Source organism: Monodelphis domestica, chromosome 1 (assembly GCF_027887165.1).
Source record: "Monodelphis domestica isolate mMonDom1 chromosome 1, mMonDom1.pri, whole genome shotgun sequence".
NCBI lineage: Eukaryota > Metazoa > Chordata > Mammalia > Didelphimorphia > Didelphidae > Monodelphis > Monodelphis domestica.
The window spans coordinates 394,406,296-394,427,378 of NC_077227.1; the positions used below are offsets into that span (position 1 = coordinate 394,406,296).

The following is a 21,083-nucleotide window of genomic DNA, read 5'->3' on the forward strand; positions in this document are numbered from 1 at the left end:
GAGGAAGATGTAGTCTGCTTGGTAGAGCCAAGAACAGGATGGTGGAAGCTGCAAGAAGGCCAATGGAGGCCAGATGGCCTCAAGACCACAGAGCTATTCATAGGGAGAACCAGGCTACTTCTGGGTGCAGTGAGCTCATTATTAATGGTGAACTTTAGGAAGGAGCTGCATGGTCAGCCGTCAGGGGTATTGGAGAGGGAATTCCTTTATGGAACAGGGGGTTGGACCAGATGACCTCTGAAGTCTTGTCTGACTTTTAAAATTCTCTGATTCTAAAAGTCCTTGGCATGTTTACTCAGTCCTCCCTCCTTCCTCATCCTTAGAAACCCAGAGAACAAAGTAGTCAAAAGGCTTGCCTATTTGTCATCTCAAATGTAGGTTTAGTCAGTGAAGGGTCTTTTTGTAGAGGTCATTATAATAATCCTTGGCATGTATGTTGTACTTTGAAGAATTGCAGAACATTTGGCATAGGTGGTCTCACAAAGCCCTGTGAGACAGGTATTAATAGATATCATTTCCCCAAATTGAATCTCACAAAGATTAAGTGACATGTCAAAGGTCACATGGACTAGGCAGCATCACCATTATCTTCATTTTACAGACAAGAACTAAGGTTCAGCTAATGAGTGATCCTTTAAGGCCACATAGCAAGTTAATATCAGGAGTGAATGGAGTCCAGGTCTTTTTTGACTACCAAGTTCTTCATTCTGTCTACCACACCTCACTCTTTCCACCCCCACCTAGATTGTCATATCAGTCTCTCCTCTTCCCTTCTTCCGCAGTGAGGCACTGCCACCAGGATTAGGGATTAAGACCTAGTTCATTGCATGGTGTGAAATGAGCAGAACAGTGGCTGTGCCAGACAAGAAGGGTGAGGAAGAATGTCAGGAAGGATCTAGCCACCAGTGGGCCTATGGCTTCCTATAAGTTTTGAAGACCTAGTGAAAGGAGTTTAGGGGTTAGGCTGCCCCTTCCAACCCCTTTTCTGGGGGTATAAGTGAGCTACAAATCCCTAGGTAGAATCACTCTTTTCAGAGGGATTGATTTCACTTCCTTACTGAAATATAAAAACTGGCTTTTAATGGACCCCTGCTAAGTACCAAGACACTGACCTTATTCCTGCCTTTCTTCCACCCCCTTCCCCCGAAACAAGAAGAAGAACCAGCAAAGAGTCTAGTACCCAAATGAGAGGGCCAGAGGAACCCTGAGATGAGGGGAGGGGGGAAGACTGCATAATCAGAGAAGGCTACAATTGATGAGCTAGGGTCTAAGATGTCCCTCAAAGGGGATTCCACTGGAGTTGGGAGGAGAACGACTGAGCAGTCCGAGAAGGAAGAACAATTGTACCAAGTTAATAGCAGAGTTTTAGAGGTCAGGGGATTTAATACAAGAAGGCATCTTAATGGTCTCTCTTAAGTTGTCTTCCCATTTTGTAGATCAACTGAGTTCCAGAATGATTAAATATCTTGGCCAAGGTCATCTAGTTGTGTCACAAAGGCAGGTTTTGAACCCAACTGCCCGATTCCAAATATAGGGCTTTCCCCACTATTACACACTTATTATTGGATGATAATATCCTCAGCACAGAATTGGGGGAACAGTTGCTTTTATGGATTTGACCCTAAGCAGGTGACAGGCCTCAGCATCCGAGTCTCTTATGAGCCAGTCATTCCTAAATAACCTACCCAGTAATAATAACTCAGCTATGTGAATGAGGAAAGCACTGAAGTTGGCCTCAGAAAACCCAAATTCCTTTAGATTTTGTCTCATATACCTATTATCTGGATGACAAGTCCTGTATTGTCTCTCAGCCTCAGCTTCCTCAGTTGTCCTTTGGGGATAAAAATGGCACTTAGCTCATCAGGTTGTTGTGAAGTTCAGTTGAATAACATGCGTAAAGTGCAAACCTATAGAAATGCTAGTTGTTCTTATATTATAAACAACTCTTCTGTAGAGAGCACTTCCCCCACCAAAAAAAAAAACCTCTGTGAGGTATAGAGTGCCAAGGATATTATCCCCATTTTACAAAAAGGAGACCAAAGCTCAAAGAGACCCAGGGTCACCCACCTGATAGATAATATGGGACCAGATTTGAGCCCATATCTGATTCCTGGTGCTACAGTTTTTTCATTGCACCATGGGCTTTACCACCTACTAGCCAGATGGATCTTCAGAAAGTTAATAACTTTCTCAGGATCTCTTCCTTCAGTCTTTCCTCATCTCTAGTTTGGGAATGATAACCCCTGTCCTTCCTTCTTACCTCAGGGATTGCTATGATCTCAGGAGAGGTAGAGGTATCAGGAGACATGCAGTGATAATAATGAGCTCACACCAACAGTTGCTGGACAGGAGGAAGTCTCTAACCCTTGAGTGACTCCCCTTTGTTTCCCTAAGGGCTATGTTTTTTACTCTAATTACTTCAGGGAAGACTTATATGACAGGTGAGCAGAAATCAGAAATGATGGGATGCCTTTAGCACTGGTTAGTGGCCATAGGCAGGGGAGAAGCCAGCATTCTGTAATTCAGTCCAGTTACCTCTGAACCTAGCACAAAGATCTGTACACAGTAGGCTCTTAATAAGTGTTTGTTGAATTAAATTGAAAGCCAGGATTTAATAACTGAAGGCACTCTTGTCTTGGTCGGGGAGAGTACAGAGGCTACTCTGAAACCAGAAGGCCCCAAAGGTGTACCTTCAGAAGATCTTTTCCATCCTCCTCTCCCCAGCCCTGTCCCACACCAAGCCCATCAGACACTGGGGTTACTGACCAGAGATCTTCATGCTCAGCCTGAAGTTCTGTCCTCTCCCCTGTTTCTCTTTCCTCCCCTTCCTCCCCCTGCCCCAGCCCCAGTCCCAGCCTCAGCCTCAGCCTACTCTTGGCTGCCCGGGAGAAGGGGTTTCCGGCTCCCAGCTCAGGAGTGCAGTCAGGACCACTGTCCGAGGGAAGGCATGTGAACCCTGGGTTCTTAGTCCCCAGATCCACCACGGAGCCACTGTGTGGCCTGAGGCAAGTTGCTTGCCCTCTCTGTGCCTCAGTTTCTCTATCTGTAGACTGGAGGGAACGGGGGAATGGAGGGTGGGCAGGCTGGTCAGGGTGGGCAAAGAGAGAGAGCAGGTTGGCAAGGTCCATAACTTCCTCCCTTCTCCAGGTGGGTGCCCTTTTACCTTGAAAAATGACTTCTTGCTAGATCCTTACAGTAGACCCTGTGAAGTAGATCAGACAGGTCTTGCTCTCCCCATTTAACATATGAGGAAATTGAATCTTCATTGACTGATCAGATTCACTCTGCCAATTCAATAGCAACACTTCCCCTTCCCCTGAAAATCCCTCTTTTATTCCTCACCTGAGAGCCCTGCCCTGTTCTTAAATCTACCTTCCATTTTCATGGGCCACTATTCAGCCTGCTTTAGGGGGGCTGTAAATCATCTAGAGGTCTTGGGTCTGATGTCTAAGGGGTGGGAGGAATTGGGAGGCTGGGCCTGGGATCACTGGTGGGTGGGGGCTTGAGGGGGGGGGGGATATGGGAGAAATCATTGCCCAGAAATAACCTGAGAGAGAAGGGAGGTCAAGAAAGGGCCTTAGCCACTGAGCTGCTGGCCTCAGCCACAGTTCAGGCCATGGGGCTCCCTAAGGGGCCACATCTTTTCCCCAGCTCCCCAATCCCTCTGTCCATCCCTCATATACCCTCCATTGTTCCATATGTAGTTTTTCTCCCTCCCTCAATTCACCCTCTCTCGCTCATCCATACTCTGTCCATTCCCCATCCCTCCAGTCCTTCTTACATCCTCCATCTCTGGTTTGGCCATTGGACCCTGGGGACACACTGCCTGGGACACCCAGTCTGCAAGTCTCTGTCCTGTTTTGAAATTCAGGCTTTTCGAGCCCCGGGGCCGGCTCTCTCCAGTCCCCAGGGTGGTTCCTGTGAAGCGACCACGGGTCACCATTCCTCTTGTACGGCGAATCAAAGCAACTCTACCTGTCAGACTCTTCGCCCGCTCCACCACCTCCAACAGTTCGACTAAGTTAAAGTGTGAGTGTCAGGGCTGGGATGATGTGTGGGGAGCAGCTGTTGTTAGACCCTTAACTTTCTCTCCAAGAGATCTCTTAAGATCTCTAAAACTTCTTTCCAGTCCCAGGGATCCCTGAACCAATCTCCCAACCACAGCCGGGAACCCTCTCTCAGCATCCGTGTGTTGTGTTCCCCTGTCCCCCCAGCTTTTTCCCTAGCAGGCTCTTGGGAACTTCCTTTCTTCACAACACAAAACTCCTAGGAAATTCCTTGCCCCTGCAGGAAATCCTGACAGCCCCCTGAGCCACATCATCAAAGAGGAGACAAAATCTGAGAGGCCCTGAGAGCAAATTTGACTTGAGTATGGGACAGTCAAAAGAGTCCTAGGTGGAGAGGGGAGGCAAAAAACCTCCATTTGAGTTCCATCAGTCCTGTAGTGTAGTCTACCCTGGAGAAATCACTTCACCTCTCTGGACCTATATCCCTGCCCCCACAAAGAGTACACTACTCCTTACATTTCCTATTTTGCAAGGTTATTAAGAGGAAGGCACTTTGTGAAACTTTTAGAAGTATTAGAATGTGAGTAAACAATGATGCTTATAGGACTCCAAGATTGGGTTAAGTATAAGGAATAACTTAAACACTATGATGACAGGGGATGAGGAGAAGGTAGTCTGATTTATTTATTTACTCGGGGTCTGGAGGCCAAGAAGATTTAGATGGGTAAGATTAGGACACACCATGGAGGACAAAGGTCAAAGATTCTTAATACCAACAGTTTCTACTTTTTCATACTGAAGCCCCAAGGGCCACATACTGAGAGGTTGAAGCCTATCTCAGCTTCCTGGACTCCAGGTTTCTTAAATCAGAAAACAATATAAAGGCCTAGTTTAGGGCCTAAGACAAAGCCCTCATGCAGCTTCCCTGAAGCCATTGAGACCCAGTGAAGATTGCTTTTGGTAGCCCAGCTCAAGGAGCCAGCTCTACATAGAGTTCAGCCTTAGTCATAACTAGGGAAGAGCCATTAATATTTTGTCCTAGGGTGTGAAATTCAGAGCTCAGCACCATCCAGGAGCCCTCTTTCTCCTCTGCCAGACCTTATCCTTGGCATCGGTTTCCTCCCAGCACTCAGTTTTTCATTTTGAACAGTTTAGAAATATTGTGGTGACCTGGAGTGGATTTCTTCCTCCAGGAGATGGTACTGTAAGAGAGCCCCTTACTCTTGTTTGCCCTGAGAGCAGAAATTGTCAGTTAAAGATCTGATAGTCTTGACTCCCTGCTTATTGATCTTCCCTTGTACCACCAGTGAAATGTACTGAACTGCAGACCATCAAAACAGAACTGACCCAAATCAAGTACAACATTGAGGCCCTACTGGGGCGGCTGGACCAGATCTCGGAGGAGCAGAGTCCTGGCACAGGTGAGAGCCTTCCATTCCTGCTTCTTGAGGAGCTTGTTCCCTAGCTCAGTCTCAAGGAAGTACAGGGAATAAAGGAGAGGGAAGGGAAGCAGCTTGGGGATAAAGAAGATAGCTTGGGAGAACAGAAAGAAGACTAGCTTTACAGCCAGAGACCCTAGGTTAAAATTCTACTTCTTCCATTTACTGCCTGTGTGATGTTGGACAAGTCACTTTGCAAAATTTGGGCTTGCGCTAGATGACTCAGGTAGCTTAATTCTCAGGTCTGTGTTCTGATATTTCTGGGCATATAAGGGGAGGGGCCTCATCTATCTGAAAGCCATTCCAAGACCCTTAGTTCTAAAAATGTGGGGCTCTGAGACTGGTTTCACTTTATTCCAGCGATCTTTTATTAGTTGGCTGCTGTGGTCACTAGTGGGGAAGGGAGCATCTAAGAGAAAAGTGATGACAGGTAAAATTAGGGTTTCCTGACCAGGCTCCCAGAGGCCTCAATGCCCTCCTATGGGCCAAGCTCTCCCTGATCCAGCTTATGATGCCATAGGGAGCCATCCTGCTCTGAGCCTTTGCTTCTCCCCTTCCCCCTCCCTGCAAAGATGGCAAGAAGAAGAGTGATGGCAAGAAAAGTGAGGCCATTCAGGAGGACACAGCTTCTGAGGCAGAGACACCCTTGGAAGAATTGTTGCCTGGGGATGAAGGTGATGAGGCGCTGGCTCAGGATGACTTCGAAGACTTGGTGAGGGTCAAGGGAGGACAAAAACTGGGCCCCTGAGTGTCCAACCTTCAGTCTCCAATGTTTGCCTAAAACTAAAAGCCTTGGAGGTCCGTACCCCCACCCCCACCCTGTAAGAGGCACCTGGACAGGTGGCTTTCAGGTATTCATTTTGATCCAATGTGGGGGAAAGAAGTTTCCTTCCAGAGCCTACCTGTCCCTACTCCTCTCCTAGTTCTTGCTTCCTTCTATCTGCCCCTGCTCCTCCCCCCCCCCCCCAACTGTCCCTGCCCATTTCTCCCAATTCCTGTCCCTTTCCCAGCTTCTGGACCTAGTCTATGCCCTTGTCTCCCTGACTTTGTTTCCTGGCTCAAAGACCAAAAACAAAACCCCAAACAAAACCATCCCAGCATGTACACAGCTATGTATTAGCTATCATATCTATGTGCATAGATAATTATATACAAAATAAAAACCAAGTAAATTTTTCTCGTGGGGGAGGCAGGGGTCAGTCACTGGCAGCTTGTGGGGGGGGGGTAGTGACCATGAGCCTGGGGGCCCAAGAGCCATGGAGCAAGCTCAGCAGTCAGGCCAAGACACAGACAAACCACCCAAAAGATTCACTGTCAGTTCTTCTGGCAAACCCATAGCCCAAGGAACCGTATGTACCCACACACAGAAATGGGCTTGGAAACTACAAACTGAGTGATGCTTCCGGGATCTCAGGGGCTCTTAAGCCACCATCTGTTTTCTTTCTTTTCTTTTGTGTTTTATTAAAAACCTAGCATTGAACTCAATTTAACCGTTGAAACTTTGCTCAGTATAGATTTACATTTAAATAAATTCCAGTGCCTAGTTTCCAATATAATTTCCTTTTAGAAATTATCATTGTACATTGAATAGGATAGAAACATAAACTTCATTCAAAAAATCTGAGTCACAGGAACTCAAAAGAACTTACAAGTAGTTGTAATATTAAATTCTGTCCCATGCTGAAAGGTAAAAACAATCCCTGTTAAGAGGAACACTTTTCAGATGGTATGCCATGTGACCTTGGGCTTCCTGCCCCACCACCTCATCCTCCAACTCTGGCCTTGATTCATGCTGCAGATGTAGAGCATCTGAGCTGGAAGTAGTTGTAGAGACTGCTTAAGCCAAATCCTTCATTTTCAAGAAGAAGAAACCAAGCCTGAGGGAGGCCACACAAAGACAGCTCGAAGACTAGAATCCTATCACCTCTCCAGATTTCTTTCCACAACCCCATGGGCCTTCTCTGTTTTTTCTCAGTCAAGGTCTGGAGGCCCCAAAGTCCAAAACTACTCCCATCTGTCCGATGAAATGTAGTGGCATAAGCTGCTTTTGTGTAGCTGGTGTCCTTTGTTCAGGCAGAGGCCAGACGCACACTCCCACCCTGCTCCCTTGATGATATAAAGAGGCTGCTTGGAGTAGATTAAGCTCTTCAAGGCCACTTCCAACACTGAGATTATGAAATGGTTTATTGAGGACCCACTATGTGCAGGGTACTGAGGAGTCTTAAGTCCATCTGATTTCTCCTGTTTTCTTTTAGCCTCTCTTCTCTTACCTGACCAACCATAGCCAATGTGTATAGCACAGCAGCATTGCCCATGGGCAGTTCTTTTGCTAGAAGGCCATAGTTGCACACCAAGCATAGATTCTTTAAGTTAGAAGGGCTCAAGGTTTCTAGTTTATCCTATATTTTACTGTCTCTCCTTGAATTCTCCAATGATTAGATTATCTTTCCCTTCTCTCTCTTTTTAAATGTTCTGTTAAAAGCTGGGTATCAGTGTATTTAGAGTCAGGAGGTCCTCAGTCCTAGGTTCAAATTTGGTCTCAGACACTTCCCAGCTGTGTGACCCTGGCCAAGTCACTTGACCCCCATTGCCTAGCCCTTACCACTCTTCTGCCTTGGAACCAATACACAGTATTGATTTCAAGATGGAAGGTAAAGGTTTAAAAAAAAAAAGCTTAACATTAATATCACCACCTAAGTTTGGTTTAGTGACTGTTAACATTTACATTAATTTCAGCTCCTTTTAGGTACCATATTTTTTCATCAGGATTTTTCAACCATTCATTTTCATTTATTTTTTCTTTTTTATGGTCAGAGTTCCTCTGTACACTCTTCTTGTTCTGATCATTTTTCTTACTTTGCATTATTATGTAAAGATCTTTCCAAACTTTCTTTGATTTTTCATACTTGTGTTAACTGCACTATAGTATTCCATTACATTAATAGGCTACTTCCTATTTAATTTTCTTCTTATTGTTGGGCATTTAGGACCTTTCCAGTTTTTTACAGTTATAGATAATGTGACTTTGAAAATCTTTACGCAGATAGCTCGTTTATTTTTTTATAACACTCATGGGATGTATTCCCAACAGTGGGATTATTTGTACTACTTAAATTTTGTACTAGATGGCACTCAGAAAAGATTCTGCATTGTCTGCATTTCCACCAGTGGTGAATGAGGGGAGGATACCTATTATTCCAGAACTCTGCCACTGTTGGGTTTCCTTTTAATTATTTTTTTCTAGTTTGAAGTATAGTAAAACAACCTAAGAGTGACTTTAATTGGCATCTCTGATTATTGATAATATTGAGGAGTTCCATGTCTTTCAAGGCAGCCCCATCCCATTGTTGGATAGTGGATTCCTTTAACTATTGAGCCAAAATGTACTTCCCTGTAGATTTCCTTCTCTTCTACTTGCCCCCTCTTCCACTTATCCTGATTTTGCCTTTCAAAGTACAAATCAACTCCTCTTCTCCATGATAGCTCTTCAGATCTTTGAGGTCAGAAATCACATCTCCATGAAGTCCTTTACTTCTCAGGCTAAAACCCCCTGGTTTCTTCAATGAATCATATGACCCAGACTCTACTGTTCATCCTGTTCTCTTCTGTGTGTTCCATCTTGTCAGTGCCCTTCACAAAAACACAAACCCCAAACTGAACATAACCCTTCATGTGTGTTAACCTATTGTCTCCCTCCCTCCACTGTCCCCTCCCCTCTCTCAGGACAACAGCCGATACACAGAGCTGGATGAACTGACTCTACAGTAAATGGTATGAGGCCTGGAGGGACTGAGGTTTGGGAGGAGGGTGGGCTGGGCTGGAATTTGGTTTCATGGAGGTCTTATGGGGTCCCATCAAAGGACCTCTAGCCTGAAGTCAGTTTTTCCAGCACTGACAAGAATACTGTAATAAGACCATCTTCCCTCTCCATTCACCCCGTTCCCAGTCATGGGCTTCTCACAGTGATTATTAAGGTGGGTTAAGTGAGTGCTTGTCAGTGGTTGGGGCCTGACTTTCCTTTCTACTCCCTAACCTGACCTTGCTCCACAGGCCTGAGATGGTGTCCAGGACCTCTTAAGCCATAAAAAAATGCCCCTTTTCCTTCTCCAGGACATTAATCCTCCCCACCTGCCACTCATCCTTCTCTAGGCAACCCAGGATTCTTTTCTCAAGGATGAAATGTCCTCAGCATCTTGCATCCAACTAAAGAAGCATTAAATTGCATCAGGAGAAGCCCTTAAATCTCATCTTAAAGCTGATGGAGAGTTGTTTGTTTGGTTTTTTTTTCCCCTCTGTCTCTGACCTACTGGACAGGAAGGGACATAGATTCAGAGCATTTTACGTATGAGGAATCTCAAGCCCAAAGGGGCTGAGTCACATAGCCAATGTATTGAGCAGGATTTGACCCCAGTCCTTCCTGTGTCCAAGTTCAGCTCCGTCCACTGCCTCATGCCTTATTGTCAATGCTCCCTCCCCAGTGCTCAACTGTGCCACTAGGTCACCATTATTAATAAATAATTGCTAACATTTATAAAAGTGCCTGACATATATTCTCTCATTGATCCTGACAACATCCCTGTGTGATGTTTTTGTTATCCCCTTTTTCTGATGAAGAAACTGAGACTAAGCCAAGTTAAATGACTTGCTGGGAGGGAGGGAGGGGAGGTCAGAGAGCTAACAAGTGTCTGGAGTTGGATTTGAACTTGGAAATTGCTGACTTTGTTTCCAAGACACTTGTGTCCTATCCCAGCTGACCCCCAACACCTCACTTTCCCTTTTTTTGTAAGACTATGAAAGAAAAGGAATAATAAGCAGCTGCTGCTATTTGTTTAGTAATAATGGCTGGTGTTTAGTACAGCTTTTTAAGGGTTTCAGAGCTCTTTTCCCACATCTCATTTTATCCTCACAACAACCTCCTCAGGTAGGTATTTGGAATGTAAATAGCCCTATGTTATAGATTAAACCAAGGCATTTAAGTGGTTGCCCATAGTTGTACATCCAATGAGTATTGGAGGTAGGATTTGATTCCAGCTCTTTCCTCATTTCAAATCCAAGGCTTTCTACACTGCACTGATTTTCTTGTAGCACTTTCTTCAAAACTGTCTTATAAGACAGGTAATGCAAGGATTATTAGCCCCACTTTACACAGGAGAAGACTGAGGCTCATAGAGGGAAAATGATTTGGCCCAGGACTCAGACCAGCTCTCCCAAACCCAGGCCCCAGGCTTTTCCCGCTCTACCTCATGGCTTCTCAATATGCTTCTCACTAGGATGCAAACTTCCCCAATACTCCCCGTTTCAGTGGTGCTTTCATGTCCATACTCGATGAGAAACCCCAGTCAGGAACTGACCCATTCATAGCCTCCAAACATCCTGCTCTGTTGTGCTTCAAACCAGTGTTTCTTCCTTATGTTCCATTCTCACAGCGGGATAGGAGGGACTGCAGGCTGACCCGAGGAGGACGGTATGAGGGCAAACCCTGACCCTGGCCCTCTGAGCCAGGCACCCATCACCCCCCACCCCCCAGGTGCCATCATCCCCAACTGGGCAGCGGAGGAGAACTGTGGGTCCGACGGCTTCTACCCACCTGTCACCCATCAGTGCCAAATCCAGCCAGCCCCTTCTCCAGATGGACCTGGTACCCTCAGCAGCTCACCTGGGCACCTTCCTGCTGGAGCAGATAGCAGGAAATCTCTCCCCCAACCTCCCACCCCTCAGCCCCTCAACTAACTGCCTTCCTTCCTGCCTGGGACTGGCTGGGCAGAGCACAGAAGCTGTATTATATCCTGGACCAGGACACTGCAGGGCTTTGGGATTTTCTAGGGGTTTGGGGAGGGCAATCCACAAGGCGGGGACTTCACAATGACCCTGATAATAAAAGAGTTTGGATCCTGAATGTTCAGGCAGATTGGATGCTGTGTTTGTCTTCAGAGCCATCTTTCATACCATTGGCATTATTAACGCAGAGAGTTGCTTGTCAAATTATTCAAAGCTAGGAGGGAATTATGAATCTGCTGGAAAACAGAATTTGGTTCCCTAAAACATCTCAGCAGGCTGGAATGGTGGATCTTCATAATCAAATTGAATTGAATAAGGGTAGATGGAAAGTGCTAAGATTGGGTACAAAAAGCCAGTTGCAGCTTAGTGGATTGAGATTCGGGCCCAGAGACCGGAGGTCTTGGGTTCAAATGTGGCCTCAGATACTTCCCAGCTGTGTGACCCTGGGCAAGTCACCTTAGAGCCAATACACATATTTAAAAATACACAATACAGGGGCAGCTGGGTAGCTCAGTGGAGGCCTAGAGACGGGAGGTTCTAGGTTCAAATCTGACCTCAGACACTTCCCAGCTGTGTGACCCTGGGCAAGTCGCTTGACCCCCATTGCCTAGCCCTTCCTACTCTTCTGCCTTGGAGCCAATACACAGTATTGACTCCAAGATGGAAGGTAAGGGTTTTAAAAAAATACACAAGGTTTAAAAAAACAAAAGCCAATTGCATTCGGTCTCTAAGGTCCCCTTCCAGGACTAAATCCTATGATCCTGAGTTCATGATTGGAGGAGATAGGATTAAATAGGGGTTAATTAAATGGGCATTTGAGATCACCAGCTTAATATGCATTAATAGTGTGAATAAGGCAGCCCAAAAGGTTACGATGACTTTAGGCCACAGATACATGTGATAGAGACCCAGCATCCAAAGGGATGAGCATATTCATGTTCTCTGCCCCCGTCAGATCATATATGCAAGCTGTGTCCAGGTCTAGGACCACATTAGAAAAAGCAGACAAACTGGGTCATGTCAAGGCAAGGTCATGGCAAGGATGGAGGGAGGACTGGAAACTTAAGTGCTGCACAGATCCTCTGAAAGAACCAGGGAGATATAAAGACTTGACTTCAGATACCAGAAAGATGGGCATTAATAAAGACGGGTTGGGTTTGTCCTACTTGGTCTTAGGGGCCATTGCAAGGGGAACTGGGAAACGGGCTCCACATGAGGGGCAGCTTGCTGTACAGTTTGAGCAATACAAGGCAATGGGCTACTTTAATATTTCCCCCTCACTGGAGGTCTTCAAGCATTAGCTAGTCTTCTCAGGGATGTGTGCTGTTAGAGGGCATGGGTGCACTGGGTAGGAGATTTGACTTTACTCTTCCAACTCTGGGATTCTATGATTTCTCGTTATTAAAACACTTATCTTTTGTCAACCCTCTGCTTGGTTCCTTTCCTCCATCCCCGGACAGTTGGCTCCATCCTTTTCCTCTGCTGGGATTGTCATTCTCCAGTGAGATTTTTCAGGGCTAGCGAGTCTGGACTCAGCTCTCCACCACAGGCCAGCCACATATTTAGGGATAATGTTACAGGGCGTTACCAGGCCTGACTGTCAATTCACCGTGGCATGCACGCTTGTGTGTATTTGTACGTGTGAATGCCAGCAGCTTCAGAGGCCAGCAAGGGCGTCCAGGCAGAGCATCCATTGCCGTGGATTTGAAAGACTTGGAAATTGCTGCTGGAGCCAAAGTGCCAATGAAGGAAGAGGCCCAGAGAGAAGTAAGCTGTAACTAACTATGGGATCCAGGACAAGTCCTTTACCTTCTCTGGGCTGTAGTTTGCCCATCTAAGAATGCAGTGAGGGGGTGGGTCAGATGAGGGCCCTTCCAGAATTGGCATTGTGGAATACACTGAGGAAACGTGGAACCAGTCTCCCATCAGCCTGGCCCAGGCAACTGGAGGAGGCAGGATCTTTCCCTTTCTCCCCAGCATGCCCCTTGTGAAATCCTTAGTGTTAGGGGAGGATTGATATCTGAGGAGAGGTTCATTGGTTCCTGAACCACAGGCTGACCCCATCCAAGGCCCAATTTGTGCTGCAGATTCCAAGTCATCCAGGCCTCAAAGGTTAACTAGGGCCCTAGGGACATCCCCAGGTGTTTCAGGCTCAGATTACTCAGAATTGAGTGATCTGCTCTCTAGGGCTTCATTTCTTTGAGCATGAGGAACACAGAAACCTCCTCTACCCCCCAAACTAGACTTATCATTCAGACAACACATTCCAGTTTAGGACCTGTCACTGGGATGTATTGAAGAGTTCTGGGATTGACATTAGATAACCTGATTTTGATTCCTCCTCATCCCTTTGTGACTTCAAATAACTTTAGCATTCTGGGCCTCAGTTTCCTCACCTGTAAAATGAAGGGGTTGGACCAATTGATCTCTTAAGAATATCTTCCAATTCTAAACTGATGATTTCCACTCACTCATGTCTGAGGGGAGCACTTGTTGGTCTCAAAAATTCTTGAACCAGTAAAGAAAAGGAAACGAACAGGGTGAAGAACCTGGCCAGATGCCATGGAGTAGATGGAGAAAATCGGCTTTGATCCATCATCTCTATGTGACACTTGGTTGTTTCCCAGGAAGAAGAATTTACCTGTAGAGAGGGATCTGAACTCCTGGAAAGATTTCAAGGGAATTGCACTAGGTGATCTGTTGCCCTTCTCATATCTGTACTTCAAATCTGAGCACTTTCAGAATTCTCTAGGCAATGGTCATAAGAGTGTATGGAGGGGGCAGCTTGGTTGGCTCAGTGGATTTAAGAGCCAGGCCTAGAGATGGGAGGTCCTGGGTTCAAATATGAATTCAGACACTTCCTACCTATGTGACCCTGTGCAAGTTACTTAACCCCATTGCCTAGCCCTTACTGCTGCCTGGGAACCAATACACAGTATTGATTTTCATGTGGAAGGTGAAGGTTAAAAAAAAAAAGTATATGGAAACTGAACTCCACAAAATAATGTCACAATTTTGCTAAGTTGAGAAAGGTGCACAATGGTCACCCTGAAGCACATAAACCACAGGGGGAATTCCCAACTCAATAACAAGCATATTAACTTGTGTATGTTGAGGCACATCCCGAAGACCAGGAGAAATTTCTAACTCGATACAAATGTGTCAGTATTTTAAAAAAAATATTTTGTGTTGAAAACAGAATTCCTAGCTAATCCTAGAAATAAGTCAATTACTCTTGAAAAGAAGATGGCAATGGATTAACAATTATAGATGTCTTAAGCCTATCGAGACCTCTGACAAAAACTCAGTGACTTCTCTATTTCTAATGAAGAAAAGAGAAAAGAAAAGGATAAGACTGCTAGTCAATCCTTTGCCTGCTAGGAAAGTAGCCCCCTCCACTTGAGTCCATAGAGAAATTGCGGACATTAATGCTTTCTACTGCTCTGTCTTATCAGAGGGAAGTGAGCCAGGACAGAGAGCATCCTCCTATCTGCCCAGAAGGGAAGTGAATAAAAGAAAGACTAGATAATCTGTATCTTGAAGTCCCCCTGCTACTACTGGTCAAGCCACATCAGAGTGTGTGTGTGTGTTTGGGGGGGGGGTTCCTTTTTGACATTTACCTACATTCTAAGCTCTTTTAGCACCGATGATCATAGAATATTTTGTGCTGTTTCCAAGGAGAGTCGGTTTGAATCAGGAAAGTCCTACCTTATTCAGAAAGCTGCCCCCTCAATCTGTGGTCTAATGGGAACCCTACCTACCTATATGTCTGCAGCCAGGGTAGAGTCGAAGGGTTGAAATGCCCTTTCAGACAAAACCAGACGATACCAATTCTTAACTATGAGAGAGGCCACGTGGTACAGTGGGAAGACCTGTGCTAGAGGGCAGCTAGGTGGCTCAGTAGATTTAAGAGGCCGACCTGGAGAAGGGAGGTCCTGGGTTCAAATGTGACCTCAGACATTTCCCAGCTGTGCAACTCTGAGAAATCATTTAATCCTAATCGTCCAACCTTTGCCTTGTAACAGTTGTTATGAAGACAAAGAAAAGTAATGCTCTAGAATCTAGATGAGCCAAGTTCAAATTAGTGGCTTTTACATATGAGCCTCAGTTTACTTCATCTGAAAGTGAAGTTGTTAGATTGGATGGCCTTCAGCTCTGGATGGCATCCTGTGATGCTGGAGTGTTAAGGATGGCTCAACTGAGGAGGTTGTGAAACAATGCTAATGGATTAGAAATGACTTCATTGGTATTTGTCAATGTGTTTAGTCTTGGGGTCAAATATATGTATGTATACATACACACACAGTTTGGCTCTACAAAGGTGTAGCATAAGATACCAAAAATTAACATTTTTTGAGGGCCAGGGGTGATTATTGATGCTTTCCTCCCTCCCTCCCTTCTCCCTTCCTTCCTTCCTTCCTTCCTACCTTCCTACCTTCCTATCTTCCTTCCTTCCTTCCTTCCTTCCTTCCTTCCTTCCTTCCTTCCTTCCTTCCTTCCTTCCTTCCTTCCTTCCTTCCTTCCTTCCTTCCTTCCTTCCTTCCTTCTTCCTTCCTTCCTTCCTTCCTTCCTTCCTTCCTTCCTTCCTTCCTTCCTTCCTTCCTTCCTTCCTTCCTTCCTTCCTACCTACCTACCTACCTACCTACCTACCTACTTACCTACCTACCTACCTACAACTCTTATAGCAGAAAGGCAAGGACTAGGCAAACAGGGTTAAGTGGCTTGGCCAGGATCACAGTCAGAATGTGTCTGAGGCCAGATTTGTAATTCTTTTCATAACTGCTTCTTCCTTTGGGTATAGTGCATGACTTAGTGGCGTTCCTAGGATTTAGAACTGCACTTTGGAAATTATCCAATCTAACCTCTTCATTGTCCAGAGGAGGAAATGAAGCCCAGAGGGTGGGGCCTTCCCCAAGGTGACCAGAAAAGAAATGAATGAATGGAAAAGCATTCATTAACTGTTTATTAATTGCCAAGCACTGTGTGAAGCTCTGGGCATACATATGCATAAGCAAGACGGTCCCTGCCAATATATAAAGGGAAGTGGTAGTCAGGTAGCATTTTGGTTTGGGAAGTCCTAGGGAGGGTGAGTGGAGCCATGACATGAGTTGACTGACATTCTCTTTCCGATAGCAATGGTAGTATTGATTTGATTGTGGTTCCAGAACCAGAAGAATAGGGGAAGGGGATGGGGCAGGAAGGAGGAGAGTTGGAAGGAACCTCGACAGCCGCCCAATAGAGGAAGCTCTATCACATTCGTGACAAGTGGTGGTGTCCAGCCTCTGCTCAAAAACCTTCAAAGAAGGGGAACCCAGTTAAAGCCTCCTCGCTTTTGAGCAGATGAGATTGTGAGGTAGATCGTTCCTGGGAGCCTTTTGGGAACTTCTGCCATTGCTCCTTTGTAGCCAAGCAGAATAATTCACATCCCTCCCGTACATGACAGCCCTTTCAAGTGCTTGGAGGCAACCATCATCCCTGTTCCTAGCCCTCCAGTCATGTTGGGATGGCAAGGTGGATGGTAAGACGCCCAAGGCAGAATGGGGAACCATGGCTAGCACTGGCCAGTTAGAGGGAGCCACATGACACTCATCAGCCCAGACGATGCCCGGGAGCACCAGAGCTCAGAAGGCTCAAGTCTCCCAAGAGAGGGAGTAGTTCTGGGTTAGAGGGGAAGGACTGGTGCTTAGGAGTCCCCAATAAATGGAATGTAGGTGTACAACAAGCACGTAGGTTTGAAGGGTTCGCATGGGAGCGGTGGATGAAGGTTGGAAAATAACCATCCATTCTGTTCACTGTGAGGGATGATTTGCAACTTGTGCCAAAGAAGAGCATCAAACCCTTTTATCCTGACTTGAAAAAAGGGTGCCACAAAGTCTTTACTACAAATACATGTTTGCTGTTAACTGACTGATGTGACAGGGAAAGAAGACGGCCAGTTATATAGGGAAAAGGAAAGAGACCAGCTAACTAGGCAGCACCCACCAACTATTTAAATAGCAGCAGCCAGGGAGGACTCCAGGGTGCTCACTGAACCCTGTGGATGATTAAAGAAGGACACGGACAAGACACAGTCAGGATTGGGTTGTCCTGTAGTCTCCCATTGACAGCGGGGATCCTTTGAGCTACTGGCCCTACTAATATGGGTGGGGGGAGGGAGGAGGAGCTCTTAAAACTGGATAGAAAAGGCCCAAGTCCCAGGTTAGGGCTTTGAGTCTCTTCTTCCTACAGTTAAACATTGGAGGAAGGAGAGACATAGGTAGAGTGGAGTGGAGAAAGAGAACCTCGATGCCCAGGGTATGGGTCCCAAGGCCAGGATCTAGGAGCCAAGGTAGGCTGGAAGAATTTGGTTTTGAAGTGAAATGAATGCTTTTTCCTGGTCCTACAATTAAATTGGGAAATAGCATTCCTTGGGGCCAGCTTAGAGGCAGAGTACATAGCATATTCTCAAGAGCCAGGGTTCTCTAGATAAGCTATTTCTTTAGCTCTCCAAGCCTGAGTCTCCTCATCTTTAAAATGGGGTTAATAATTGATAAATGGGCAAGGGACATGAACAGGCAGTTCTCAGCCAAAGAAATCAAAACTATTAATAAGCACATGAAAAAGTGTTCTAAATCTCTTATAATTAGAGAAATGCAAATCAAAATAACTCTGAGGTATCACCTCACACCTAGCAGATTGGCTAACATGACAGCTATGGAAAGTAATAAATGCTGGAGGGGATGTGGCAAAGTAGGGACATTAATTCATTGCTGGTGGAGTTGTGAACTGATCCAACCATTCTGGAGGGCAATTTGGAACTATGCCCAAAGGGCGATAAAAGACTGTCTGCCCTTTGATCCAGCCATAGCACTGCTGGGTTTGTACCCCAAAGAGATAATAAGGAAAAAGACCTGTACAAGAATATTCATAGCAGCACTCTTTGTGGTGGCCAAAAATTGGAAAATGAGGGGATGCCCTTCACTTGGGGAATGGCTGAACAAATTGTGGTATATGTTGGTGATGGAATACTATTGTGCTAAAAGGAATAATAAAGTGGAGGAATTCCATAGAGACTGGAACAACCTCCAGGAAGTGATGCAGAGCAAAAGGAGCAGAACCAGGAGAACATTGTACACAGAGACTGATACACTCTGGTACAATTGAACGTAATGGGACGTCTCCATTAGTGGCAATGCAGTGATCCTGAACAATCTGCAGGGATCTAAAAAACACTATCCACAAGCAGAGGATAAACTGTGGGAGTAAAAACACCGATGAAAAGCAACTGCTTGACTACAGGGGTTGAGAGGATATGACTGAGGAGAGACTCTAAATGAACACTAATGCAAATACCAACAACATGGAAATGGGTTCGAATCAAGAACACATGTGATACTCAGTGGAATCGCACGTGGGCTATGGGAGAGGTGGTGGGAAGAGGGGGGAGGAAAAGAAAATGATCTTTGTTTCCAATGAATAGTGTTTGGAAATGACCAAATAAAAATTAAAAAATAAAATAAATTTTAAAAAATAAATAAAATGGGGTTAATTAACCTTCTGCCCTGTCTGCTTCACAAAGGCGGGGGCAGATAGCCCGACAGTCAGAACCTGCAAGAAAACACTTTATAATCTCCCAGGTCATTTATGGAAGAATCAAAGAGAGACAAAAAGAATCTTTTATGTGAAAGATATTTGGAGTAGCTCTTTTGTGGTAGCTAAACATTAGACGCAAAGAGGGTGTCTCCTCGTTGGGGAGTAGCTGACCAAATTGTGGTATGTGAATGTAATGGAATATTCCTGTGCCAACAGAAATGACAAAATATACAATTTCAGAGGAAACTGGAAGACTCCCCCCCCCCCCAGCCAACAAACAATTCCACTGGGTTATATGTATACTATCACTCAAATTCTATTTTCATATTATTCATTTTTGTAATAATCTTATAAAACCAAAACCCTAAACAAACCCAATTAAACAAGTGAAAAATAGTATGCTTTGATCTGCATTCTGACTCCCACAGTTCTTTCTCTGCAGGTGGAGAGCATTCTTTGTCCCAAGTCCCTCAGAATTGTCCTGGATCATTGCATTGCTGAGAGTAGCTCAGTCTACCACAGTTGATTATTCCACAGTATTGTTGTTACTGCTTAGTGTTCTCCTGGTTCTGCTCCTCTCACTCTCTGCATCAGTTCATTGAGGTTCTTCCAGTCTCCATGGAATTCCTCCAGTTCATCAATCCTTAAAGCATAGTAGTATTCCATCGCCAACATATACCACAATTTGTTCAGCCATTCCCCAATCGAGGGACACCCCCTCATTTTACATTTTTTTTGCCACCACAAAGAACGCAGCTATAAATATTTTGTATAAGTAGGCTCCCCACGCCATTTTTTAAAATCTCTTTGGGATACAGATCTAGTAGTGGTATTGCTGGATCAAAGAGTATGCATTCCTTTATAGCCTTTGGGCATAATTCCAAACTGAAGAGGTAAATTTAAATGGGGAGTCAGACATTTTTGTACATAGCAGATTCCAGGATTTGTTTTGCTGGACTATGTAGATATACATTTTTTAAAAACCCTTACCTTCTGTCTTAGAATCAATATTATGAATTGGTTCTAAGGCAGAAGAGTGGTAAGGACTGGGAGATGGGGGTTAAGTGACTTGCCCAGGGTCACATAGCTAGGAAGTGTCTGAGGCCAGATTTGAATCTAGGGTCTCCCATATTTATATCTGGCTCTCAATCCACTGAGCCACCCAGCTGCCCCCTATGTAGAGATGTATCGAGGAATTTGTTTTTCATAGTTTTTTAAAAATTTAATCACTGGGGTAAGGTGATAGTGAGAGGGACACATTAATTTAAAAAATCAAGTATTTTTAAAGAAATTTAAAAAACTAGAGTCTATATTTATAAAAATTAGTGATAGGTATGTACACAGAAGCACACACACACACACATATATGTATATACAGCATGTCCCCAAAGTTTTAGTGTAGCTTTTAAACTACTGAAGCTTAAAAAATATACCCATATCTCAATATAAATGGAATGTCCCAAAAGTCTTGGTGCAATTTCTTTTTAAACCTTTACCTTCCATCTTAAAATCACGACTAAGTATTGGTTCCAAGGAAGAAAAGTATAAAGGATGAGGCAATGCGGGATCAAGTGACTTGCTCAGGATCACACAGCCAGAAAGTATCTGAGGCCAGATATGAACCCAGGATCTCCTGTCCCTAGGTCTAGCTCTCTATCCACTAAGGCACCTACCTGCTCTGATGCATTTTTATTAGTTTTATGCAGTTTAAAGTAGTTTATTTTATTATATTCATTTTTATAATAGCAATATGTTATATTATGTAATATATATTATATAATATATTCTACATAATAACAAATGATATTATAATAGAAGGGTTATTGTTATATTAATTAGTTAACACTAAGACTTTTGGGACACCCTGTCTCTGCATGGTGTATGTGTATAAACACATATATGTACATATGTGGGGGTATATATTTGCACATATATGTGGGTACTTTTCTTCCTGCATCTGTGATTCTGTGGGGGGAATCATTTAGAGTTGAAAATTCCTCTGCTGGTGCAGCTTGGCAATTTAAATATAATTTCTCTTCTTGGGAAGTTCGGAAGGGGGACACAAATGACAGTCTCTTACTCTTGTTCAATTTCACATACACGTTTAGAAAACTATACAACAGAAGTTCATGGTCTCGTATGCAAAGCTCTTTTTTTCTTTGCATATTGAAATATTGATGTTTGTAGGTGACCACTAAGTCCATCATTTTAAAAAAAGCATCTTAAACATTTGTAAAATATATTGTAAAAACTTGAAGAAACAATGACCCCTTGTATAGTTTTAGAG

At 44.6% G+C, this 21,083-nt stretch overlaps 1 protein-coding gene across 6 annotated transcripts in view; it reads left to right on the forward strand.

The window, feature by feature from the left end:
• RALY (RALY heterogeneous nuclear ribonucleoprotein) overlaps window positions 1-11,342 on the forward strand; it is a 66,460-nt gene extending 55,118 nt beyond the window's left edge. Inside the window, exons 4-9 of one of the 6 annotated variants that reach the window (XM_007474213.3) lie at window positions 2,844-3,005; window positions 3,872-4,029; window positions 5,315-5,428; window positions 6,019-6,158; window positions 9,170-9,217; window positions 10,873-11,342. In XM_007474213.3, the coding sequence (XP_007474275.1) occupies window positions 2,844-3,005; window positions 3,872-4,029; window positions 5,315-5,428; window positions 6,019-6,158; window positions 9,170-9,214 (619 nt within the window). In that variant the 3' untranslated portion in view covers window positions 9,215-9,217; window positions 10,873-11,342. Of the gene's footprint in view, window positions 1-2,843; window positions 3,006-3,871; window positions 4,030-5,314; window positions 5,429-6,018; window positions 6,159-9,169; window positions 9,218-9,556; window positions 9,983-10,872 lie in introns of those variants that run through there. The other 5 variants (XM_007474214.3, XM_007474215.3, XM_007474216.3 and 2 more) reach the window with 5 other exon arrangements.
• The last annotated feature ends 9,741 nt before the right edge of the window (window positions 11,343-21,083 follow it).